This window comes from Ctenopharyngodon idella, chromosome 24 (assembly GCF_019924925.1).
Source record: "Ctenopharyngodon idella isolate HZGC_01 chromosome 24, HZGC01, whole genome shotgun sequence".
Lineage (NCBI taxonomy): Eukaryota > Metazoa > Chordata > Actinopteri > Cypriniformes > Xenocyprididae > Ctenopharyngodon > Ctenopharyngodon idella.
This window is the reverse complement of record NC_067243.1, coordinates 22,270,559-22,298,396: the sequence shown is the minus strand read 5'-3', so window position 1 is coordinate 22,298,396 and position 27,838 is coordinate 22,270,559. Positions and strand designations below refer to the sequence as shown.

At 38.3% G+C, this 27,838-nt stretch overlaps 1 protein-coding gene across 1 annotated transcript; it reads left to right on the top strand.

Moving 5' to 3' along the window:
• The first annotated feature begins 86 nt into the window (after positions 1-86).
• mrpl23 (mitochondrial ribosomal protein L23) lies at positions 87-27,451 on the top strand. Its single transcript, XM_051884730.1, has 5 exons — positions 87-254; positions 904-1,026; positions 6,499-6,581; positions 16,440-16,513; positions 26,713-27,451. Exons 1-5 carry the CDS (start codon positions 238-240, stop codon positions 26,875-26,877), a joined length of 462 nt encoding a protein of 153 aa, XP_051740690.1. The 5' UTR covers positions 87-237; the 3' UTR covers positions 26,878-27,451.
• The last annotated feature ends 387 nt before the right edge of the window (positions 27,452-27,838 follow it).

The following is a 27,838-nucleotide window of genomic DNA, read 5'->3' as shown; positions in this document are numbered from 1 at the left end:
ACGTGTATTTATTTTATTCTCTCATCTATTACAATACTCCACAATTGTTTTTTTTTAACAGCATTGTCCAGTCCATAAACGAGAGCATTGGAACACAGTGTGGAAAAAACAGGGCTTTTATTTTGAATATTTACAGACTCTTGTCCGCGCAGTTTTCACAGCACAGCAGTGCTCGAGGACCTTGAATAAAATCAAAACAGCACATGTGTTTGTAGACGTTTAGAACATTTACAGGACATGGCGAAACGTATATTGTAAGTGTTTTTATGTTTGTTTATTTTATCTAATGGTGCACATCTAAACTGATGTTTTATGTATAAAAAACAGTAAAATTACAAAATGTGTACCTGTGCAGATTTACACAATACTTCAACTTGTCGGACTACTAGTGCAAGCACTTCCATGGTGCCATGGTATTACCATGTTTTGTGGCGTGTACCATGATAATACCATGTTTAAGACGCGGTACCATGGTAATACTATGTTTGTGAACGTGGTGCCATGACAATATCATGTTTTTGGACATGATATAATGCCGGTACAAGAATAATGCCATCATTCATGATAATGCTATATTCATTTTGAGCACCACATCTGGGTAATACTACTAGTTTATTTTTAAGACGTGGTACCATGATAGTAGTGTTCTTCTTTGAAGTGTTTGCTTGAGTACCATGGAAATACTTTGGTATGAATACGGCAATCGTTTAAGTACCATGGTAGATGTACCATTACCAAAAGTGTGATAAAGATATACATATTTATACCAAAAGTGTGATATAAAAAAAAATTCTATATATATGTGTGTGTGTGTGTGTGTGTGTGTATATATATATATATATATATATATATATAATATTATATAAAATTTTATGTAATTTGTCATTTCTGTCATTTGTTCAGATACCCTTTATACCAGCTGGGTAACCCACAGCTGAGAATATTCCGACCCACCTTCAACCTGACCCTGGTCAGACCAGGCAAAGAACAGCCACCTGATACAGTACAGTTTCGCATTCCTATGGAGTAAGTATTTCGTCATTTTCATCAATAAAACCAATTGTGCCACTGTTGTGTTATTGATTAGTTGATTGGGATTGTGAACTTGTTTTTAAATTTTATTATTTTATAGTTTTGCCTGAGGTGCACTTATAGAGCTAGTATGATTTTTACATCAAAAATTTTCATAATTTAGAAATAAAAGGCCATTTTCTCCCCTTATTTTTAGCTCTCTGTTTGAAGGGGCGTGTCTGCTGTGAGGCTTTAATGTAAACACCCATTGCTGTGATTGGCATATGAAATATGTATTACATGTGGAACTCTCTCAAAAACTTGTACTACGTTTTTACTATTACAGCTATTTAACTTATTAACTAATCGTGAAAAGTGTTGATTATAGCACTATATTTAGATCTACTACATCGGAACATTGTATCCGATGACAGACAGTCTGTTGCGGGTATGAATGCTGTGATCTCGTCATTGCAGCTCAATTTCTGCATTCTCATGAATGCTTTCATCATAACTAACAGTTCATGATGTAAATAAGAGTATAGACAGCGTCATTCATTGATTATAACGGGAGTTTTGCCGAGAGTCCAGAACTCAGTCACTGATAAACTAGCGCTGTGTGATTGACAGCTCCAGCGATTATAAAGGGAGCGTTCTTTGATCACTTTCTGTATAAAATGTAAGCACAATTTAAATAACAGATTACTTTCAAGCTACTAAGAGAAATGATGTGAAGTTGACCGTTTAGTGACTGACTTGTTTTACTGACGCATAAAACGTAATAAATGATTTTGATCTGACTGCGCATGAATCATATCAGAAATCATTGATCACATGTGGCATTACTGTCTGGTCCATATCTTACAGTAAGAGACCTGCAAAGCCTGCGCCAAAATTGCTAAAGAATCCACAGTGAAATGTACCAAACAAACAAATACTGAGACATTCACATAGTTGAAAATAAACAAGCACTTTCCTAGCATTAGGATCCTTTGGAAGGTGATGTTATTTCTAGTCAAGTGATCCTGTATCTCTCATCTCACTAATGCGCCAGTGGGCGGGGCCAAAGATCTGATGATGTAGAAGTAGGCGTTGATTTGATTCTGCAGAGGCGGTCTTTCATCACACTATTACGTCAATGAGACAAAATCCGAAACGAGTCGTCTTTGGAGTTTGGTTTCAATGAAAGTTGTTTTTGAACAAAAGTTCTGAAACTTACAGGGTGTTTTAAAGTACAATGACCTCTTACATGTCAAAAGGTCAAGGAAATTTGATTTCTCTGTTCATATTTTGTAACAAAATTCCAGAATTTACAATGATGTAGTTGTATTATGTTCCACTAGATGGCAGACAAATCACACTAATGTATTTCGTTCTGACACTGTAAATTGCAGAGTGGGAATCTTATTGCGCATGATGATCACAAAGAATTAAAGCATCTTAAGTGATGCTTAACTATAATTGCAGACCGGTTAGATGCAACACAGCATTTCGTAACAAAACCCGGGATGACGTTTCCGTGTGCGGTTGCATGGCCGATGATGCCTCGGTGCTCCCTGACTCTCTCAGATTTGTTTACAGCTCTTTCACCCACTTAAAATCCAACATCTCGTGCCCTTTATTGATGACGTTTGTTAAACGTCACTAAAAATACAGCCGTAATTATTGCATTGCTGCGGTGTAATACGAAACAGGCAGTCAGACTGTTAATAATGGGTCTAATCGGAGTCCACACAAGAAAAGAGGACAAAGTCTGCTTTGTTTTCTGTAGAACCTCAGGGCGTACATCTAAGGCAGTGACGGTAGAGCCTTGTTCCTCGGTTATTATTCCGCCAGTATGTGTTCCAAACCACACACGTTTGTAATTGGGCTATATGTTATCACTTGCGCAAGTGCTCAAGGGAAGTTTTTTCTTATTTACCTGCTCTTGCTCCTTTGTTTTTACAGACTGTTTTGTGATCTTAAGTGTCTTAATCTGCACCAGGCATCCTTGTCACCTGAATCTAAACATTTCTTTGCCTGTGCTATCAAAGGAAGAGGTTTTTTTTTTCTTGTTTTGTAAGCACTGCTGCCTCGTTGGACATCAAGAAGTGTTTTGTCTCCTCTAGAGCTGCGTTTGACACAGTCCCATTGCAAACAGTATGAAAGTAGACAAAGCAACAGAGGTATCATTAAAACATTAAAGACACCCCCCTCTTCACTTTCTACTTTTCAAAGATACCCTCCACTTTGGCAAGGAGTTGTTTTGCTTGAAACCAACCTGGTTTGCATAGTGATTATCAGAGCCAAAGAATTTCAAAGCACTTGTTTTTGTGAAAGAAGGCCTCTTTACAAAGTATTTGTACTTGCAGGATTTGTTTAACCTCGTTTATTTACCATCCCATGTGCCTTTTAAGTATTTGATCCATCATCAACATTTGATCTTTTATCTGTTTATTTACTTTTTCTTTTAAATAATTTAATTTTAATGATCTTTTCTTAGTTCATTAAAGCTATTTGTTCGCTCTCTTGCTGCCTTTATAGTCCCAGTGGTGTGAATGTAACCTAGAGGTCACCGGCTAACAAAAGATCCCCCTTTTTTTGGATTTCCTCAAAATTTGGAGTGTTTTGTCCCGCTACCTCTGAGTCACCTACTTGGAAAGCCTTTGAAATTGGGCGGTGTGAGCGCACATGTTTAGGGATGAGCGTGGATTGTTTATGTGTGAAGGGTGGGGCGCAGCTCAAACCCACAGTAGGAGGAGAGGATTGAACAACAAGGAGGTCTCTATCTTTATAAGATGTCAGTGCTTACAAAAGATAAGCCACACCGGCACAAGACACTGTTTACATCTGCTGAAGGTCATGACCTTGTTGCCTTCAGTGCTTCATTTAATTGATTCTGTGGAGTGGAACTAATAAACTTTATCTAAATAGTTTACAGAATTAATTAGGTGATTTTTTTAAAACTATAATTAAATGGCATGTCACTCTTTACAATTTTGTATTTAAAACTTTTTTTTTTAGTGTTTTATTTTGATTATATATGTAAGAAATTCAAAAGTTCAAATTCAAAAGTTTGGGACCGGCAAGATTTTTAATGTTTTTAAAAGAAAAAAGAAGTCTCTTATGCTCACGAAGGCTGCATTTATTTGATTAAAAATACAAAACAATGATGGGCTGTTCAATGATTAATAAAATAAAAGTGTTTACACGTAATATATGTGTGTGTTTTGTGTATAATTATTATGTATATATAAAATACACACACATACATGTATGTATTTAAGAAATATATGCATGTGTATATATATATATAATTTATATTATGTTTAAATATAAATATTTGATACATAAATATAACATTTTTCTTAAATATATACATGAATGTGTTTTTATATATATATATATATATATATATATACACACACTCACATACATATGTATACATTATAATTATACACAAAACACACATTACGTAAATACAGACTCTTATTTTGGACACGATTAAACACGATTAATCATTGAACAGCCCTAAAACAAATATTGTGAAATATTATTATAATTTAAAAATAACTATTTTCTATTTGAATATATTTTAAAATGTAATTTATTCCTGTGATCAAAGCTGTGATCAAAATTTTCAGCATCATTACTCCAGTCTTCAGTGTCACATGATCCTTCAGAAGTCATTCTAATATGATGATTTGCTGCTCAAGAAATATTTATTATTATTATTATTATTATTAATGTTGAAAAGAGTTGTGTACAATTTTTTTTTTCTGGATTCTTTGATGAACAAAGTTCAAAAGAGCAGCATTTATCTAAAATAGAATCTTTTGTAACATTATAAATGTCTTTACTGTCACTTTTGATCAATTTAATGCATCTTTGCTTAATAATTTCTTTCAAAAAAAAAAAAAAAAATTACTGACCCCAAACCTTTAAACGGTAGTGTATAATGTTGCAAAATCTTTCTATTTCAGATAACATCATAACATTATATATATATATATATATATATATAAACAATGTAAAACGATGTTATGATAACAATGTTATGATTTAATCAATTATTACATTTTCTTCAACTCACTATCCCCCTGCAGTTCCTTTCGCGAACCCCAGTTTGGGAAACTCTGCTTTATATGATAGATGAAATGGAAAAATTACAAGAAATTATCAAAGATTTAAAGGAAAATACGCTGCAGGAATATGTTGCACGCCAAACTTGAACCTGGATGTCCTATGTGAGCACCAAGGCTCGATGCTGTGCTTACATCAAACAATAGTTTAACCCTGTTGTCTTTCTTCCTTCCAAGAAGACGTTTTAGAGATGTGGCCTAGTGTTTAGACTGCATTTTCCAGACACATTGAGCTGTGCTGCTCATTTCGGAGATGTAGGGTCGATTCCAGACAGCATCATGTCCCAATCCTCCTCAAATGCCTAAAAAAGGGATTGATGCAGAACACCTAACTCCTGCACATTAACATCAGACTTTAATTCGCTCCAGCCCTATACAGCAATAGAAATAAATAGGGAAGGTCCTTCCTGTTGGCAGTGTGGTGGAGGTCACCAGGGGGGCAAAATTGAAAAAGATCTCAGATTCTCCACTCCAAGATCTCAGAGAGCACTTGGGTCTACTAACTATTCATCTCACTATGGCTCGAGTGCTCTGCTTTCTAGGAATCGCGCCTCTCTTACTTTCACACAGACAAATGTGCGCTTGTACGCTTCTCCTCTCTCACATAAATTACGTGGCCAAAACTCCACTCCACTTCACTGAAATCTGGGCATCATACCCTGGTGTTGACTCTAAGAGATGTGCTTACGATACTCTTTCCGAAGGACCATATGTTTGTTGGGTTTCTTGGAACCCCTCTCCTTGACAAAAGAAAAAATTGGTGCTTATTACATGGAGTGACGTGTGGACAAACATCCTTGTTTTTCAAAGCAGTTCAGTATGTTCTGCCTGTTAGCTCCAGCGTCATATTTTCTGAATGGTTCTTGTTGGGTTTTTTGGTAACTGAAATCATATTGATACAATTTTGTTTTGTTTGTTCATGAAATGAAAGCATGTCACAAAATGCTTTTCACGTCATTTTAGTCCTTGGAAAACAGAACGTTTCAAACTTAAACTAGGGATTCTCATCCTTGAGTTCATGAGAGATGCAGATAAACGTAATTTGCCACTTGTGAGATCCTAAAACATTTTAATGCATTTCATGTCATTTTAGTCCTTTGGAAAAACAGAACATTTAAAGTTAAACTAGGGGTTCGCAACCTTGCGGTCACCAGAGATACAGAGGTGGGGTGGGGTTGTGGGGTCACAAGAATTTTGTAACTTAAAAAGATGGATCATGAACTTAAAAAGGTTGTGAATCTTTGTATTAAATGCTTCCATATGATGTGCATTCTAGGATTGAACTTTAGAAAGCCATAGAGTTTCATATTTTGTTCTCTTACTCCATGGCAACTCTGAACCTCTATCCATTTCAATTTTCTTCAAGAATGACCAAGTTTGATGTCAGAAATTATCTAGAGAAGATCTACAGTGTTCCTGTTGCAGCTGTACGCACACGGATCCAATACTGTGAGTAAATCTTTGTTTGACATTATATTTGATTAAGAATGTTTAATTAATTTACAGAGCTAGATATTTTTTAAAGCAGATGACAGATGTTCACAGTTTATTCCATCTTTATATGAGCAGACATTTACAAGTAAACCATTTCTTGCTGATGTTTTGAAAATCTTTAAAAAGTGTATCTGTGGCACTATAAAATAACTTTATATATATAAAGTATCTCACAGAAGTGAGTACACCCCTCACACTTTTGTAAATATTTTATTATATCTTTTCATGTGACAACACTGAAGAAATGACACTTTGCTACAATGTAAAGTAGCGAGTGTACAGCTTGTATAACAGTGTAAATTTGCTGTCCCCTCAAAATAACTCAACACACAGCCATTAATGCCTAAACCGCTGGCTACAAAAGTGACTACACCCCTAAGTGATAATGTCCAAATTGGGCCCAAAGTGTCAATATTTTGTGTGGCCACCATTATTTTCCAGCACTGCCTTAACCCTCTTGGGCATGGAGTTCAACAGAGCTTCTCAGGTTGCCACTGGATTCCTCTTCCACTCCTCCATGACGACATCACGGAGCTGGTGGATGTTAGAGACCTTGCACTCCTCCAAATTCCGTTTGAGGATGCCCCACAGATGCTCAATAGGGTTTAGGTACCCTCAGCTTCTTTAGCAAGGCAGTGGTCATCTTGGAGGTGTGTTTGGGGTCGTTATCATGTTGGAATACTGCCCTGCGGCCCAGTCTCCGAAGGGAGGGGATCATGCTCTGCTTCAGTATGTCACAGTACATGTTGGCATTCATGGTTCCCTCAATGAACTGTAGCTCCCCAGTGCTGGCAGCACTCATGCAGCCCCAGACCATGACACTCCCACCACCATGCTTGACTGTAGGCAAGACACACTTGTCTTTGTACTCCTCACCTGGTTGCCGCCACACACGCTTGACACCATCTGAACCAAATAAGTTTATCTTGGTCTCATCAGACCACAGGACATGGTTCCAGTAATCCATGTCCTTAGTCTGCTTGTCTTTAGCAAACTGTTTGCAAGCTTTCTTGTGCATCATCTTTAGAAGAGGCTTCCTTCTGGGACAACAGCCATGCAGACCAATTTGATGCAGTGTGCGGCGTATGGTCTGAGCACTGACAGGCTGACCCCCCACCTCTTCAACCTCTGCAGCAATGCTGGCAGCACTCATACGTCTATTTCCCAAACACAACCTCTGGATATGACGCTAAGCACGTGCACTCAACTTCTTTGGTCGACCATGGCGAGGCCTGTTCTGAGTGGAACCTGTCCTGTTAAACCGCTGTATGGTCTTGGCCACCATGCTGCAGCTTAGTTTCAGGGTCTTGGCAATCTTCTTATAGCCTACGCCATCTTTATGTAGAGCAACAATTCCTTATTTCAGATCCTCAGAGAGTTCTTTGCCATGAGGTGCCATGTTGAACTTCCAGTGACCAGTATAAGAGAGTGAGAGCGATAACACACTAACAGGTCACATGACACCGGGGAGAGAAAATGGCTAATTGGGCCCAATTTGGACATTTTTACTTAGGGGTGTACTCAATTTTGTGGCTAGCGGTTTAGACATTAATGGCTGTGTTTTGAGTTATTTTGAGGGGACAGTAAATTTACACCGTTATACAAGCTGTACACTCACTACTTTACATTGTAGCAAAGTGTCATTTCTTCAGTGTTGTCACATGAAAAGATATAATAAAATATATATAATATTATTTTATTATATATATATAATATATTATTTTATAATATTATATATATATATATATAATATTAGCGCTGTTGAGCGATTAAAATGTTTAATTAATTACATGATGTGGCGATTAATTAATCTAATTAATCGCACATCAAATTTGGCTGAGAAATTACCCCCCCAAAATTTAAAGTCATTGTTGTGTAAAGCATCAAATAGACATTACAAAAAGTAGCTTCAGAAATAAATATTTTATTTGATTCAACTTTTGGACCATGAGGTTGAGTAAATGATGACTGAATTTTCATTTTTTGGGTGAACTATACCTTTCATGTTTTATTTATTTATTTATTTTAAATTAATGTGGAAATATGAAATTATTTTTTAATTAAATTATACTTTAAATAAGAAACTAAAACTGGCAGTAGGTGGCAGTATTTGTTTTAATGATTAAGTCATTCATTCATTCGATTCGTTCAAACGGCTGATTAATTCAGGAGTGAAGTAAATGGTTCTCTTTATGAATGGTCGATTGAATCATTTGTTTACTCGATTTGTTCAAAACGCGGATTCAGAAATGAAACGCCGCTGTGTGTTGCTCGGAGATTAACAGTTCTGCTCTGGCTTTATATTTTCATTGGGAAAACTGAGCAAAAACAGACAATCGTTTATAAAATAACAACTGTATGAAATGTCAGATGACCCACTTAGGTCTGGGGTGGGGCGAGTAACGCGTGAATCGCGCGAGTTGAAAAATCTGGACTTTGGCGAAAATTCACGCCGCGTTAACCAATCAGGAGCTTGCTCTAGTAGTGACGTGATTACGACGTAGCGAGAGGAGGCAGAAATCCGAAACAACAATGGAGGACAAAATCATCGTCGCTGAATGTGGATACCCCGAGCTGTATGATACATCTTCATACTTTTATAGAAACAGGATTAAAAAGGATCTTGCTTGGAAGAAAATGAATGAGGAGGTCGGACAATCTGGTAAGTTGTAAAAAACGCTCTTTACTCAATTTGAGCTACATATATATATATGAGACTATAAGCTAGCTAAAGCCGGCAAATTGAGCTTATTCGCCGTATTTTACAACTACTTTTTCGCTGACGAGTTGATGTGTTTATTCAGAGGAAGTGTGCAGAAACGAGACTCGATGCGAAAGTTGCATTGATGGATATGTTTTGGCTTATATTTGCAATGTTTTATGAAAATACATTTGCTCTTCCACTTGGAGACACTAGCAGCAACATTTTAAATTGAAAATACTCACTTACAATTGCATCACGTCTCATGTGTTTTTAGTGTCTTGCTCCATAATCGTTACATTTTAAAGACAGCTTGATGAATAAAAAACAAAAAGTGTCAAGACCCCTGCATTCTGTTCCGTTCTCCAGTATGTTCCAGCCAGCTGTTTTTGAAAGCAAGGGCATGTCCTGTGAGCACCCCCTCACTCTTTTGCACTTCTGCCTACTCTGTTTTGTTGTCTATTCACTTAACAACACATGCTAAACTCAGCTGACAGCGTAAATGCAACAGTGACTGGTCTGTCAACTAGTCTGAACCTTATGAAGCCCTTATACAATAATTCACCAATGTTCTGTGTTTGTCTCTTGTTTTGCGGGCCTGGGGTGGTCGGTCACCTAGATATGGGTGATACGCATTTTAGTCAATGAGAATGATCAATACTGACAAGATGTTTTGGAGATACTTGACAGCATGTGAATTATATGTATAAACATGCAACTAACTCAGGGAATTGCGCTTTCGGAGTGGGAGACACTGAGGGAGGGAAGGAGAGGGAAAGGAAGGAGTGGTTTGCGTGATTCCACACACAGCTGCTTATCTCTCCGTCCATTGCTGTAGCGGTCCGATCAACGGTTGTCCTAGGATGCCCTGCCCTGTTTATTTCTTCTCAAAGTTTGCCAGAAGTGTTACACAACCATGTGTTTTTTTTACTGTCATGATTAAAGGAGTAGTTAACCCAAAAATTAAACTTTTGACATTGTTATTCACCATCATGCCATTCCAAAGACTGTTCATAGTGAGCCATGTCTGTCAAGCTCCAAAAATGACTAAAAATAGATTTTAAAAAATTGACAATTCTGCATAAAAGTTGCCCATATGACCAGGCCTGGATTAAGAATTCAGAGGCCCCTGGGCACAATGTCTTGTAGGCCTTGACCAATTATATCATTCTGTTTAGATAAAAAAAAAATCAAAGTGAAAATAGCATATTTTCTTAGCAATAGATGCTATTTACACTAAGTGAAAATAGTGATATATTCTATTTACACTATATAAAAGTAGTCTTTGCAATAAGCACAAATAGTTGTTAGATGCTATTTATACTCATAAATAGTGCCAGATACTATTTGCACCTCAGTATTGTTGTAAAAAAAAAAAAGCCATTCCGATCTGATATGTGATAGGAAAAAAAAAAGAGTGAATTCGGCAAAAGGCAGATTCGAACTCTGGTTGATTGCGTCAAAAGCTACTTTCATGAGCCATACTCCCTACGGACTACACCACGGCACACATTGAGTGGTCCATGTCTTTTTTAATCTTGTGTGGCATTAAGGGATTAGCTCACTTTAAATTACCGCAATATTTGCTCACGCTCAAGCCATCCTAGGTTTTCTTCTTTCTGATGAACACGATCAGAGTTATATTAATATATATCTTTACGCGTCCAAGCTTTATAATGGCAGTGAACGGGACCAACGAGTATGAAGATCAAGAAAGTGCATCCAACCATTATAAACATACTCCATATGGCTCCGGGAGGTTAATAAAGGCCTTCTGAAGCGAAGCGATGCATTTGTGTTTGAAAAATATCCATATTTCACAAGTTATAAAGTAAAATATCTTGCTTCTGCCAGACCACCTTCCGTATTCAACTTGAGAAGAAAGTGTAACGCCTCTCGTAGTTCAAAAAGCTTAAAGTTGAATGCGGAGGACGGTCTGGTGGAAGCTAAATATTTTACTTTATTACTTGTTAAATATGGATATTTTTCTTACACAAATGCATTGCTCTGCTTCAGAAGGCCTTTATTAACCCCCAGAGCCCTGTGGAGTACGTTTATGACGAATGGATGCACTTTCTTGAGCTTTATACTCGTTGGTCCCATTCACTGCCATTATAAAGCTCGGATGCGTCACAATTTTTTATTAATATAACTCCGATTGTGTTCATCAGAAAGAAGAAAGTCATATACACCTAGGATGGCTTGAGGGTGAGTAAATATTGGGGTAATTTTCATTTTAAAGTGAACTAATCCTTTAATACTTAGTGCAAATAGACACTCCGTTATTGGAAATGTAAAAAAAATAAAAATAAATGTTCCCCTCGCTTGGGCTTCAAGTGCGCATGGGCCCATAATGCCCATTGGGTAATCTAGCACAGCATATGACTTGTGATGTCCCAAAGCCATGTGATAGCTTTGTGTAAGAATCAGACATATGCTACGTTCACTATGTCGTATATACCGTAATTTCAAGATGACAACACGTGACATTTTACTCTGAGCTGTTCACATCGTCGGACTGGGAATTATGCAAGGTTTTTTTTTTGGCAACACTATCAACGCCTAAATGTACAGCGGTCACGTGGTACAAGTAGGAGCTCTCAGAAAATTCCCAGCTTTCAAGTTGTAATTACCAGCTCTACGAGGACGTGAATGCTTTTTACAAGTTGAAATCTCGTAATTACAGTATGACATGGCGTGAACGCACCTTTTAAATTTCAAGACGGCATGAAATTTCATTGTCTATTTCCTAAATGCGTGTTATTGATCATATTGTGAACAATTCATCCTTGCACAGGTTTCATTTAATTGTTTAGTTAAAATGTCATAACTCGATCTTCTGGTGAAATATCAGACCTCCAGCGATGTTTACTGGACTGCAATCATTTAGTACCTCACCGTTTTCTTACAATGCAAGCTCACATTCAGATCTGCCTCCATCCAATATCAATAGACACAAGAATGCCCCCCCTTTACATCACAATACAGAAGATCTGTCACTTCTTCAGTTTCAACGTGAAGCCACAATCAACTGTTTTTTTTTTTTTTCATATTGAGTTTTAGTGATTTAATTGATTTAAAAAAAAAAAAAAAAAGTCATTTTACACAACATTACACATTTATTAGGCATAATCGGTGTAAGATCATACATTTTTTGAGCCTTTTCTTTTCAGTGAACTGGTTGATCTGGTTCACAAACTGGACAAACAATTAATTCATGAATCTGAGATCGGTGATCCGTTCGCAAGTTAACAGCCTACAGAGGAAACTTTAGACTTTATGTCTGTTCCTTACATGAACAGGGGTGCACATAAGTGGTGCGCAGGTACGCATGCGCGATAAAAACAAACGATGTGCATCAGAAAACATGGAGGGAAGTGCTTTTGAGTACCAGCATTTTTGAGGACTGGTTCACAGGGACATGTTTACTTACTGGAGTAGGATTTTTCTCCATTTCTGGTAAGATAGCAATCATGATGATAAGTGTGTTCTTTAATTATTAGGTGTGCAACGGATCGCAGTTATTCCGTGATCCGTAAGGATAAGGTCCAACGGTTCGGCATGCATGTGATTCACGGATTAACTGCTAAATTTAACCATCATAGAGTGAAAGTTTATGATTTGGACGTGTTTTGTCTCGCCGATTAGCACATTGAAACGATTTTGAAAGCGGAAGAAGTGAAAGTCGTGACTCGCCAGCTGTTATCTGTGCCACACAGCCTCACTCCCCTGAAACGCGTGGACGCAGAGAGAGGGGGAGAGAGAGTCAGACAGCGCTCAAACACCAAATTAATTCCTCTTTCGTGTTTACTTGCGCTTGAACGGACACATACACACAAAATTATGTCAAAATACCTGTCTCGGCAAGTATTCTCTCGGTTATGTCACCGTTTTCACAGTTGAGAAAGAAACCGGATGTGTGTCAGTTATTCGGTCCGTGCTTTCCTTCTTAAAGTGACAGCAGCCTAATATTCTTGCTGTTGTCTGTGTCATTAATGTTAGTAAAATAAAATTAGGACAAGAATGTTGCATAAAGTGTAAGTACCAAGCAACATCTCCAGGTGCTCCCTTGAGAACAAGACCAAAAAAGTTATGTGCACCCCTGTACACGAAGATATGTATGACTTGAGAAAACTTTGAATATAGCGCGTAAGTTGTATCGACCATAGAGTTTTGTTTTTGGAGTTTAACATCTGCGGTCACTATGAGTTGTCATTGTATGGAAAAGATTTGCATACAGTTTTACATAATCTTAAATTTTTTTTCCACATGAGAAAGTCATGGGTTTGGAACAACATGAGATAATGATATGCTTTTGAAAGTTGAACTATTCTTTCAAAGCATAAAGGTTATGTTAATATATCGAACAATAACGGCAAAGGGTAAGTAAATAATGCAGGGGTTATTAAAGGCTTTACTGTCTGGTTAACGCAGAGGGAACCACTTTTACGAGCTGCCAGTTGGGTTTACGCCACTGGGATTTTTCCGTGCGGTTTCCACGCCAACACTGGAGAAGGCCAATAAGCGAAGTGGCCATTTTTACAGCCACAATGTAAAAGCAAAAAAAAAAAAAAAAAATGCTGAACACCCATTAGGTGAAATAGACCACGTCAGAGAAGGTGTCCCGCTCTGCGTCATGTGTTCCACTCCGCTGATGGTTTAAAGGATGTGGAGAAAAGGGGGCGCGGGTGAAACCCCCGGGCTCAAGGCATCTATTCTTTTTCCTACCGAGTATTTTGGAAAGGGGTTTCTATAACTACCCCTCAGGCCTGGGATTTGTAACATAATAGTAGCCAGCCAACACACAACCTCAAAAGAGAGCTTGATTGAATATTTATTTATACTATATAATGTTGGGTGGGAGTACTGGAATGGAAACAGGGTTCGCATGCATGAACAAAAGCGCTTCTCACCTGTTTTGCGGGTTGACCGTACAGTTGACCCTAAATGGAGGGAGTGTTTGTGTGTTTAGGGTTTCCTTGTACTAGTAAAGGAAGACTGCCAATCCTTTCTGTGATGTATAAGAGAACTCAATCACACAAGCTGCCATTGAAACTTTTCAGTTGAGAAGGTTTTTAAAGACACATTTCAGCCCAACATTTTTACATTATTGTATGTTTTTCATAACATTTCAAACCTCATATCATTGCAGAACTTTCTTCTGTGGAAGAGGAATCTTAGTCTTTTTCAAACAACAACAGTTCCTAGTGACTAAAGCTATTAAAGTGATAGTTCACCCAAAAATGAAAATTATCCCTTGATTTACTCACCCTCAAGCCATCCTAGGTGTATATGACTATCTTCTTTCAGACGAACACAATCAGAGATATATTTAAAAATATCCTTTGTCCTCCAAGGTTTATAATGGTTGTGAATGGGGATGGGGGCTTCATGTTTTGAAGCCAAAAATAATAATAAAAAAAAAGTAAAAAAAAAAAAAAAGACTCCAGGGGGTTAATAAAAGTCTTCTGAAGCAAAGCGATGCATTTTTGTAAGAAAAATATCCATATTTAAAACCTTACAAATTCAAATAACTAGCTTCCGGCGGACGACCATACGCAAAATGCGATAGTCGATTTGTGGCAGAAGAGTATCATTTGACCTGACGCACAACGTAATGACGAACGCGGAGGCGCAGAGGATAGAGCAAAACAAATCACCAGCCACAGATTATAAGTCTAAAATGATAATTTTTAAAGAGAAATGTTGGAGGATTTCAATATAAGAGAAGAGCAGCTTAAATTTGTTGCACAGCCCTATTTGTTTGAACCATGAGAGGCGTCTAAGCCTACAATACTCCAACATCCTGTGTCATACATCGCGCAGAGTCAACTTGCGCATTCTGCGTACAGTCGTCTTCCGGAAGCTTGTTATTTTAATTTACAAAGTTGTAAATATGGATAATTTTCTTACAAAAACGCATTGCTTCACTTCAAAAGGCCTTTATTCACCCCCTGGAGTTGTTTGGATTACTTTTTTTTTTTTTATGGATGGATGCATTATTTTTGGCTTCAAAACGTGGCCCCCCCCCCCCATTCACAACCATTATAAACCTTGGAGGACTAAGGATATTTTTAAATATATCTGTAATTTTGTTTCGTCTGAAAGAAGATAGTAATATACTCCTAGGATGGCTTGAGGGTGAGTAAATCATGGGATAATTTTCATTTTTGGGTGAACTAATCCTTTAAGATCCAAAATTGGCTGTCAGTGAGTCAGTGAATATTCACTTATATTTTGGCCTGTTTCTCATACATAGTTATTGTATGGGTTCAGGAGACCTGAAATGTAGCACTCAAGTTGTATGAACCACTGTTAAAATTGCATTTTGGTGTTAACAGATGTGGTCTCTATGAACTTGTAGTATAAAAAAGAGCTGTTGGTGAACTATTCCTTCAAACTTTCTGAAGCACCTTTTGAACTTACGTATTGATTCAAAAAATGTCATGTGGTAATGGTAGTCTAATTTAATATCTCTAGTGAAACACACTTTTTCCAGTGTCCGCGGATTATATCCTGTCATGAGTTTTTAGTTATTTAATCCTTATGTTCCCTGTGTACTGTCTTTTATTCTTGGAAGTGATTGTTCGAATGAACTTCTTGACATCTTTCTCTGGGTTTTTTAGTGTATATTACCCAGCAGACTTTGTGCAATTATATCATGGTCAGCTGGGAAAAGGTTCAACATGCATTTCACAGTTAACAGGACTGAAGACACAGGCTTCTTAACTGATAAACCCAACCCATAATGGATAAAGTCACATAATGGATATCTGAGCTGTTGTCCAAAACACAACAATCTTATTGTTAAGCAATCATATATTATAAAACACATTTATAGTATTTTCTTTGTAGCAGTATGTTTTGTTAAAAATGTTAAACAAAAATACATTTTGGACAAGTAAAAACAAGAATATTTTTCATTAACTGTATTTATGTATGTAATTTGTGCCTCCTCTAGTGCCACCAAAAGATTTATTTCTAAATATAAAATGCTAAATTAAATTTGTATTACGGTATTGCGATATGGTCCAATTATGCAGTTGTTAATTACTGATGTAATAATCTTTTAACTAAATATTAATCACTTCCATTTTTTTCCCCCTACCAAGGTTCAAACAAGAAAAGAAACCACTTAAACCAGCGGGTGAAGAGGCCAGATTACAAAGTGGCATACGTTCAACTGGTGAGTGTTATCCTGTTGTGACCCACACTTGAAAGGGTCCATAATGCATTGTGAAAGTTCCTATCTGTTCTTGTGGTCTGAAAGTGAAAGGTATCAACTGTAAAATAACATTTCAAGACTTTTTTGATTAGAGGTGCCTGGTTCAGATACATTTTTTGAGTTGAAGTTATTAAACAAAGCAAGACACCCTTGAGAAATGGGATGCTTGGGTATTTGCACCCCACGTTTTTGTTTGTTCTTTGTTTTGAGGGCCTGTCACAGCTTACGTTCCCTCAAAAAATCCTGAGGCACAGGTACTCTTTGATGCGAAACCCTCACCTTGTTGTGGTCGACTCACTGAGACCCAGCGCTGCTTGTTTAGCTTCTGTCTCTCCCACACATTCTGCCCTCCCGAGAAAGATGTTAGTTTGGGTTCTGGCTTCAGCCGAGGAGGCGAGAGGTCGTCTTTGGTTAGTTTTTATTTGGTTTTAACAGATTCTATGCAGGAATTATAGTAGAGAGTTAAGTTCTCAGAGAGCTATGGTTATTGTTATGGGCGGATGAGAGAGTTGTTTCTTGGGGCATCGGAACGTTAACGTTGGTCGCGATCCAGTGGCGAACCGCACTGCTGGGTTCACACCTGCATTTGGGCTGAGCCCTGGGCTGTTGATACCAACTTTGTTTGAAGTATGCCGGCATGAAAATACTTGAATCTGATCTTCTTTGATTCATTCGTGAAAGCTGCTTTTGTTTATTTATGGATTTTAGTTTGCAAGAGAAGAATTAGATTTGTTTGTACTTGTTGTACTATTGTTTTTTTAGCCATCAATCAAGGCAGGGATAAATAATTAAAGTTGTCAAAACCAAGCAGCTTGTAATGGGATACATAACCGAAACACAAATTAATATTTAAAGGTGAACTTCCTCTTGACAAGAGTTGAATGACTTCCTGTGTGGCTTTGCGCCATCAATTTAACCTTCTCATAAACCCAGTTAGGGACTTGGATCCGGAGAATTGCTGCATCCTGTTCCTAACATTTGTCTTCTTTCAGACACATTGCCATATTTCCTTCAACATTTCAGGAAAGAATCACTTCCTTGTTGTTCAATCTTTCAGAAAGTCATGCTTATTTATGTGTGAATAACATGCAAGCTAGAAAATCTCAGACTGTGGCAAAAAACACTGATATGAAACCAAATTTCCGGCCTTTTTCTTCTCCTCCAGCAGGTCTGCAAAGAGAAAAAACACTGCCCAAGAAAAGCCCTCCTTTCTATTCAGTGGTGGGTAAAAACAAGATTGTTCCTAATTGACACCACATGTGGGGGAGTGTTCTGTGGTTGGATACCCTCAATGGTTCCCCCAGCCGGCCCATCCCCCAACACACTACATCAGCTAATATTCCAGAGGCAATACGGCGAAGAACAACTCCCCTTTCTCTGAACCCCCCAGATTTTACAAACTCCAGGCTCGTAGAAAAAGTTGTGTGTTAGTACGGTTCCTTGACGGCCACTCTCTCATCAGACCTCCCCACAGTGGGGAGGAGTGTGAAGGAGAGAGAGTTCATCAAGGAGGATGAGGGGGTTGCGGATGGAGTCAACACATGGAGCGAGGTGAGTGAGGGCACCATGGAGCCGTGCCAGAACAGGGAGGTCCAGACAGGGGTCAGGGAAATCTTAAGCAACATAAAGTCTTGAGACAATATCAAAGCTTGACGTACGACCGCTTTGCAAGTAACGCTCTAGTTAGATGCAATGATATCCTGTCCTTCTCTTTGCAAGCCCGTGACCTATTTGGTCCTGGTATAAAGGTTCTGTTTGTTGATGTCGCGTCTGTAGTTTCCCTGGCTGGCTGGTATAATGGCCACAGCACGTTATTGTATAGACGCACCATATCAGAATCACATGCCCCCCTGCAATGAAGATTTCACTGTGGTATAAGTTTTCAGACTTTTGACATTTTGCTTGACTACATTCCTCATTGAAGCTCTTACTGCCCCACAAAGCCAAGTTTTTGTGGGAGCACTGAAGTTTCCCCGTTTGTTGACAGCAACAGTTTATATTCATCCCCCCTGCTTTTTCCACAAGGGTCTTGTTGCAAGCATCAGTGTTTGGCAAGACAAGGCAACTGTTGTTGGTGCTAATGGATGTTTATTGTTGTTTGAGATCTTGTTGCTGAGTCGTTATTTTTTCGCGCCGTGTTTCGGTCTGGATCAGCTGGTAGCCAGGCTACCTTTCAGATCGGATCGCAATGTTCCACCTGAACTTTTGAGCACACTCTGCTCAATTACCACTGAACAAAACTGACTGAAACTCAACCTTGTTAAAGCATACTATTATTTTTCTATTCAAATGGGTTCCTTCCTGTTACACACATCTCCCCCACCGAATACCATGCACAAATTAACACCCTTGCAATTTTTGCTGTTTTGAGTTGATGGCTTGTGAAAGTTCACATTGTGATCTTATCAACACTAGATGGCAACGTTTGGCTTCAGTGGGTGTTGATTGTAGGACCCTACAATGTTGCCGTCATGTGTTCCTTGCAGTTCAGAGTACTGTAAGCCAAAGCAATGAAAGAAGAAAACTGACATGTCTATAAGTAATTCACGTGTTGCGTGCCTTCAAACATGTTTTGAAATATTTATTTCGCAAGACTGAAGTTTATAATTGTAGAATAGAAAAGGTACAAGGTAAGTTTGTGATTTAGAAAAGGTACGAGGTAAGTTTATCATTGGACTGTAGAATAGAAAAGATACAAGGAAAGTTTGTCATTGTAGCAAATGTATGAGGTGAGTTTAATAGTGTACAACAAAAAAGGTGTGATTTATACGTTTGTCATTGTTGATAAAAAGGTTCCAGGTAAGTTTATCATTGTAAAATAGCAAAGATAAAATGTTTGATGGCTTTTATTTCAATGGTGGAAAAAAATATACATTGACAACATTTACCATTTTTCATGCGGGTAGGGCATTTTTAGGACGAATTTTTTGTTTTACTACCATTTTTACAAATGTACAGTATTCCATCCACCACAAGGACTTTTGTAAGGCTGTGCTCGGATGAAAGAAGCACAGCATGAATAATGGAAAGGCCAGCGGGGTCTCTGGCATCCTGTTTGAAGCACACACACACACACACTCTGCTCCCCAGTGTATGTCAACTACGAGACAGCCTCTTTGAGTGCCAGCAGACGCAAGCAAAGGGGATGATACTGAAGCTGTGTATTTCTTGCATTTCCTTCAAATCACTCAAATTTAGTATTAATTAAAACACTTAACATCATAAAACCCTCTGATTGTACCTGACCTTTTTACTCCCCATTACGGTTTTCATCGGTCTCTCAATGTCCAGGCACCACCCAGTTTTATTTCGGTAAATTTATCAAAATAAATTACTCATACTAGCAATGCTTTTCCTGTTATGGTACCACCTCCTCAATTTCCCTGCTACTTCTATCTCTGTCTCTGGCTTTCCCTTTCCCACTCTATTTTCTTTTGTGTATTTTGTACACCGGAGATTGAGGGAGAGGTTCAAGACTCTATATGCGAAATCAGGGTTTATCTTTGACTGCTGTTGACAGGGTCCAATATCCTGGGGAACCAAAAAAGTAGCCGGGACTTGGGCAAGTCTCAACAAGTCGAATGGTCACAACTGTCATCACTGCGAACATGGAATGAGTGACTCAGTGGCTTAAAATGACATAAGGGCTGATACCACTCTGAATGGAGACTTTGCTGCCCTTTCCTTTAGACTGGCCACTTTATGATTTAACAAACCAGAGTATGTGCCAGCCGATTGTCTACGCCAATGTGTACGAGAAACAGTTCCCCAGTTGCAGTGGAAACCTGCTTCTGTTTTACAGTAAGGGCACAAAAACGTCTGGCTTCTAGCTGTCCTCATTGAGGAAACATAATATGTTTTGTTTAATTTTTCCCTCCGCACACTTTTCCTTGCCGTTGAAGATTCATTAGAGTGGTTTTGGGAACAAAGGCTCTGGACCCCCACACATGTTTGGCAGGGTAGCTGTGTCTTGGCATGGAGAACGCATTGCATGAATCATGTTCTCTACTGCTGTGGCCAGTCAGGTTTTGACAGCTGGGCCACTGTACCCATGCCCAAAGGAAGTGTTTATGCACAAACGATGGTCCTCTGCTGGGAGGCAGTCAAGGCGTCAGAGTGAAGCAGGGCAGACAGACAGACTGGCAAGGGCCCAGCTGGGCCTCAGATGGGCCAGATCCTTCATTCCCTCTGAAACGCTTTACATTAGCGCTATTGATCCATGCTGTTTTTTATAGAGGGAGCAACAACTTTGGACACAAAGACTGACCAGTGCTCTTTGTGTAATAAACTTGAGTTATTTATCCCATTCCATACCTGTAGTAATCATTGTCTTCAGTTTCCAAGACAAATAATTGCTTCTTTATGTTTTGTCATGACTGTCAAATTTTATTTTTTTGTGCTCTTATGCTACAATTCGAATTCCAGAAATGTTGTGACGTTTTTTTTTTTTTTTTTTTTTAAATTGGAATAAAATGAAAACTAAAAGACTTTCAAATCACATGTGGCAATATTTTATTCACAATAGAACATAGATAATATAACAAATGTTTAAACTGAGAAATGTTACAATTTTATGCACAAAATGAGCTCATTTCAAATTTGATGCCTGCTACAGGTCTCAAAATAGTTATGACGGGGGCATGTTTACCATGGTGTAGCATCTCCTCTTCTTTTTAAAATAGTGTGAAGACATCCGGTAGGGATGCACCGATACCATTTTTTTTTTTTTTTTTTTTTCCCTCTGGTACTCGCCAATGCCTATACATTTATTAATTTAATTTTTTCTTTTTGTTGATGTGGCAGTTTTATTTATTATTACTCCAATAAAAAAGTAATAATTTTTATGTGCTTGTCACAAACTTAAAGCACAAATTTCAGTGTCCAATAACCTTCAAAGAGCATAATAGACCCTTTTCACAGACTGTGAAAACGGTCGTCAATATCATAAATCCTTATGTTTTTTATGTTCATTTTTTAAAAAACGTATGTATATTTATAACACTATACTTAGTATTATATTACCTTTGCATCAAATTACAAAAAACTAGTTAACGCTGCTATGAGGGTGTTTCAAATACAGCGGCTATGGGAGTAACCGTAAAAATGACATCTTTCTCTCTTCTGACTGCTGTTATCAATCGCTCTCTATTTTTTTCCTCTTTTTGAAAGTTGTGAAAACACTATTGTGGAGTTTTTCTTTTGCTATTTGAGCAAATGGAAACTCAATCTCTCATTCACCGCTATAGAATTTTACCCAACTATTAATGTGAAAAGGGTCTATTACCAAAGTCATAATAAAAAAAAACAAAAACAAACATCAAGTCTTTTTTTACCTGCCTTTCAAAAAGTTCTAAACAAATATTACAGAACAAATGTTTATAATGTAACACTGTGAACCAAGGTAAACACAACCTAGTGTGACCAGATTTCTCACGGGACAAGTCGCCGGAGTCTCTGTGCACGGAAAATTCTGTCAGTTACGTCACGTGAGGTATCGGTCTTTGGTATCGGGCCCGATTCCGATACTGGTATCGGTATCGGTGCATCCCTAACATCTGGGCATCGAGGTTATGAGTTTCTGGAGTTTTGGTGTTGAAATTTGGTCCCATTCTTGTCTGATATAGGTTTCCAGCTGCAGAAGAGTTTGTGGTAGTCTTTGACGTATTGTTCTCTATAGGTGAAAGATCTGGACTGCAGGCAGGCCAAATCAGCACTGAACGCTGATAATCTGCTGGAAGTATTCCACAATCTTTTTACGCACTCTTTCACAGCTCTGGCCATCTTTACTTCTGAGAGACTCTGCCTCTCTAAGACATCCCTTTTATAGCTAATAATGTTACAGACCTGATATCAATTAACTTAATTAGTTGCTAGATGTTCACCCAGCTGAATCTTTTCAAAATTTCTTGCTTTTTCAGCCATTTGTTGCCCCCGTGCCAACTTTTTTGAGACCTGTAGCAGGCATCAAATTTGTAATGAGTTCATTTAGTGTATAAAAGTGTAAAATTTCTCAGTTTAAAACATTTATGTTATCTATGTTGTATTGTGAATAAAATATTGGCTCATGTGATTTGAAAGTCTTTTAGTTTTCATTGTATTCAAATTAAAAAACAAAACAAAAAAAAAAACATCCCAACATTTCCAATTCGGGTTGTAGATTCACAAATTTGGCAGATGGTTTTATCCCAAGCAACTTACATTTAGGTATACATTTTTTAAATTCATGTGTTCCCTGGGAATCAAATATATGATTTTAGTGTTTCTCTGACATAATATATGACGCAAATTCAGATCAAATATAAAATGCTAGAATAGACCCACATAGTCCCATTGTCTGTTATTTTTACATTTTTCTTGGATTGTACATAGGCTGCATTCCACTTAAACACAATCATACTTTTACATAAACAAACCCATCCACATAGCATTTTGTTGGTCACTGTGGTTTAAAGGTCGAATTAAATGAGTTTATTGGGATGGAGTAGAGGTCAAGCTCACATTGAGAACATCCAACTCCTCCCTTGTGGTCAACTGGTTTTTTTCCATTTGTTTGTCCCAACCTGGGTCTTCGCTACCGAGACTAGCCTTGGAATTTCTGTCTAGCCATATAACTGCCCTGAACTTACCACTGTGAATCGCAAGAACCATTAAAGCTACAAATCATCTTTTTATCAGGAGCGTGTCCCCACTGTTCCACCATCATTGTCTCTTTTGGCTTGATTCACGTTTTTTTTTTTTTTTTTTTTGTATAGTATGTGTCAAGACCAAGAGATATGAGGTATCTAAGAGCAGCCAAATATCTGTGGTTAGTGAGTATTGGTTGTCAGCTAAGACTGTAGACTCAGAGGAAGTAGCAGTGTGGCCCACCCAGTGAGACTGGCAGAGAGTGCTGTTTACAAGCATCTCCATGCATTTCCTGCTCCCCTGTATGGTAATGAACTTGTTAATAGACTTCCAACATAACACAAATATGCCCTCGTCATTAAACATCCTGAAAATGCAGTCACATACATAGAACGAGTTATACATTTTGTCTGGCATTGGTGCAAAATAAATCACAATTGTCATAGTTTCATTCTTGCAGCTGTGATTGGCTAAAGAGAAATATATATAAACATGAGAAGAAAAAATTAATGTCTCTGAGGAGATATCAGGTCTTGATACCTGTCTGGCAGAAGGATTTTGCTAATGAACTCGATAGTACATTTGAGTTTTAAAAACTCTTAGTTGATATTCCCTGTTTTGGAATAGGAAAGCCTGCTTGTAAATTGGAGCTTCTGCTTCTGTCTAATAGTTCAGCCATCATTGTCAAAGAGCAAACAGTGGAGATAAGGCAGTGACTAAAGAGGAGAGGGTGGTGCTTTATGCACGGAAACCCCATCTACTGCTAATCCTTTCAGACTGGCCCAAGTCATGCCAGCTGTTCCTGTTTGACTGATTGTGGTAGTGATTGTGGGATGTGAGTCACTAGAGTTCACCAAGAGTACTAGTGTTAGGGTGGTTACTTGCTCTAAGAATCTTTAAAGGTGGGCCATATATCAGATGAAAGTTGAAGTGTGTGATTTCTATGACACTGTCATCACCAAGCGGAATTGCCAAAATAGGGACTGCTTTCAAAGAGGTTTCCTGAAAACTCCCCTTCCACCTTAATATTTTCTAATAGGTGTCCTGAGTGGTTTGTAAGTTGTTCTGGGACAGGATGATTGCTTGGATGTGGTGTTCTCAGTAATTGCTAGGGCATTATTAGGTGGTTGCTTTTGCTTACAGGCGCAAGCCCACCCCCAAATTTATATATTTTAGTTGCTAGATTAGACTAAAGTTCCAAAATAGGTCTGAGTCCTTTTTAACCAATTTCTTTAAGCAATAATAAGGGGCTTTCACACCGGGTAGTTCTAGGAACTAGCCGCCAAGGTGGTTCCCCGAGAACTAATAGTTCCCCTAGGGCCGTTTTCCTAGTTGCATTCCCACCGCCAGTAGGAGCTATGAAGTAACGTGAGCTGCGCTTGTTGTTGTGACTTTTATTTTGACGGCGTGGAGGACCTTTATTTTGACGCCACTGCCTGAGCACACAGCGCTCACATTCTCTGTCTTCATTAGTTTACGATTTGCTTAACAGTCTGTCTAATATCTTTCGCTTGGTCCCCTCAAAGTTGCGTCGGATTTTCTCCTTAACTCGAGAGGTCCATCTATCATTGTTTTCCATGTTTGAAGATTTAGTTTGTGGAGTAAATATATAGGTTATAAACTATGTGTACACGGCTTTTTTAAAAATAGCGGGTGCCCGTGTTTCACATGCATTTGGCCAATGAACATACACTTACGTCACTGGTAGTTCCTATAGTGCTAGTTTAGACTCTACTCTGAAGAAGGAGCTAATTTACAGTAGTTCCCCCAAAAGGAGTTTCTAGAACTAAAATCGTTCCTAGTTCCTGCGGTGCGAACACGGCAAAATCCGGGTACTTTCGCCAGTTCTAGGAACTATGAAAAGGTTCCTCCGGTGCGAAAGCCCCTATACACCTTCACGTCTTCAAACCATGGTGCAAAAGATTAAAATGAAACTCTTATTCATTGTTTCCTGTTCTTTTTTTTTTTTTTTTCTTTTTTTTTACATGTTTTTGACACTGCTGTTTTTCAGTTATTAATTATCTAATATAATAATTAACTTCTCTTGCACACAGGGCTCAGAAAGCATGTCTATGCCTGATGTTAAGCCACTGAATGTACAGTTTATGGTGTAAGTTCAGGGCCTGAATTATAGAGGAGTGGGGGGAGGGAGGGGTAGTATAACAGAGACAGATTTTGGGTTGAACCCAACAACAACATTTTTGTTCCATGCTTTAGTCTTCCTTTTTTCTGTAACTTTTCTTTTTTACACATTGGGGTTGGGGCCATTTCAATCGATGCTTCCAGCACTTTTCAGGATAATATATTACATTCTATTCCTAAGACTAATTGTCCACATTTCCGTAATATTACACAATATACATAAATATTGAGCGATGCGTTTACATTTGAAATGATAATATTAATGCTGTTGTCTTTGTAAAAAAAAAAAAAAACCTGAAAGTGCTCGCCGTAGCCTAAGAAAAGAGTTTGTACACAACATGTACAAACATGCGTGCTGGCCATTAATGTTATTTTGATCCGAATATGGTGGACAGTCATGTGGTGAGTTGTTTTTTAATCAGCCTTCTTTCTGTCAGGGCTAGAACATCCAAGCTTTTGAACTCCACTCTTGGATTGTCATGCGAACGGGTCCCCCTGCCAGTCTTCAGTCACAGTGTCTTTATTTAGTTTTTTTTTTTCAAGGAGAGTTTACTACAGGTGAAGGAACAGACATTTTTGGCATCCATTTTAGTACTCTGTTACTAAGGTCCTGTTTTTAATAGGTTTGGTTCTTGTACTTTCACTTGGCTGGACTCTGTGTTTATAGTGTGGGGTTTTGCATTTCTAGTTGGTAGGGATGGAGCGCCACTGCAGAGTCTTGGAGGCCAAGCTGTTGATTTTAGTTGGTTCACTTGTTTTTTTTTCTCTTTTTTTTTTTCTTTCACTATTCTTTGGTGATTTTTTTTTCACACTTAGAAGAATAGGCCAAAATAATAGTTCATCCCAATAGAAGCATTTGTTTCGGAAAGGCACTATTTTTCATTAGCTGTTACTCACTGCAATCCTTGTTTACTCCTGCTGTTGCCGCAACTTTTTTTATCTTTGGAACAACATTGATGATCTCTGGATGGAGGCGGATTAGAGGCATTAGCACATGGTCTCTCTGCTGTCATATTCGAGCCCTATGCCTCCTTCCTGTCTCCTTTAATAAAATTGACATTTGTTCTACAAGGACCAGGCCCCTGGAGTGTTTCAGGGGCAGTGTTGGAGACCAGGTCCCCGGAAAAGATCACAGTGTGCTCTCCAGTGAAGTGAAATTGATGAACAATTTCATTTCTTTTCTTCATACATCATAAGCAATAGTCAAGCACACACCCCCTACCCACTTAATGTTAATTTCATTCCCTTCCCCCAACACAATTTGGACAATGAAGCTGAAGTAGCCAATTAAAAAAATCAGTGACATTAAACCTGTTGCGAACCTATGTTTAGGACAAACAGACAGTCTTCGTAATCTTCCTTTAAACCTTTAACAATTCCTGTGTTTCTTACAGGCTCAGCAGCAAACTTTCCAGTTCCCAGATATCTTTCCTGAGAAGGATAAGAAGCACGAGGAGGGCTCTGCTGAGGAGATGCAGGAGAAGTTCATGGAGGACGAGCGTCAGAGGCAGAAACCAGATCCCAGAAGAGGAGGAGTTACTGAATGGTTTGGCCTCTAGACAGACAAGTGTTGAATGAAGAATGACTTCAGAGAGGCAACAGCTGAATGAAGAATGTGGTGTATTGTAGATTATGTATTTGTGCAGGAAGAGCAATTTACAGTGATCTGACAAATGTCCATAGAGGGCCGTTTGCAGTGATCTGATCTGACTCGATGGAAAGACAGACTGCCTGAGAGAAGGCTTGGAAACCCATTACTCCAATAGAATCATGTGCTCTGTCAGAGAAGGCTAATGTCTACAAAGCATACGATCACTCCTGAGCATCTGCCTTGTCATGAAAGTCAGGTTATGTTCTCCTCCCACAGGTCTCAGAAACTTGCTTGAACAAAGGTCTTCCTTGCAGAGTTCTTGAGCACACACAGTTCCTTTTGTTTAAAGTTTGTCCAAATGTTATTTTTTTTTTCATTTTCCCCTTGCGGAACTTCAAGACAGTTCATGAACTAGTTGCGGTAAAATTGTCAATCTAATGAAGTGACTCCAGTTCTTCATGCAAAATCATACTGTTAATGTTGTTCCTCATGCTTTTTTAAAAACCTGCATACTTCATTTCCAATAAAACAGTACAACATGACTTGTTTTTGTGTTTTCTTCAACTCTGTTAGCTCTAGAGTTAGCTATTCCCCACAGATGTGTTGGATAACTGCTTGCCAGATTTCATACCAGAGAGGCTTACCTCACCCAGCCAACCTGGTGTTCGCCAAGGAGAATGTCAATATTGATAACATTTGCCCACTGTTTTGTGCTTATACTCAAGTACCCCCTGCATTGCAATAAAGCATTTTGATTTAAGGCAAAAAAAAAAAAAAAGCCTTGTAAGGGAGCAAATGGACAACAAAGAAAGAACCCTGGATTTTTGTCCAGTATCCTCATTGCTTGAATGAATGAGGAGAGTCCACGTTATATTCGGGAAGTCTTGCAATGGTTGCCAAGGTTGGCCCCCTTCGTCCCAGCATCCCTC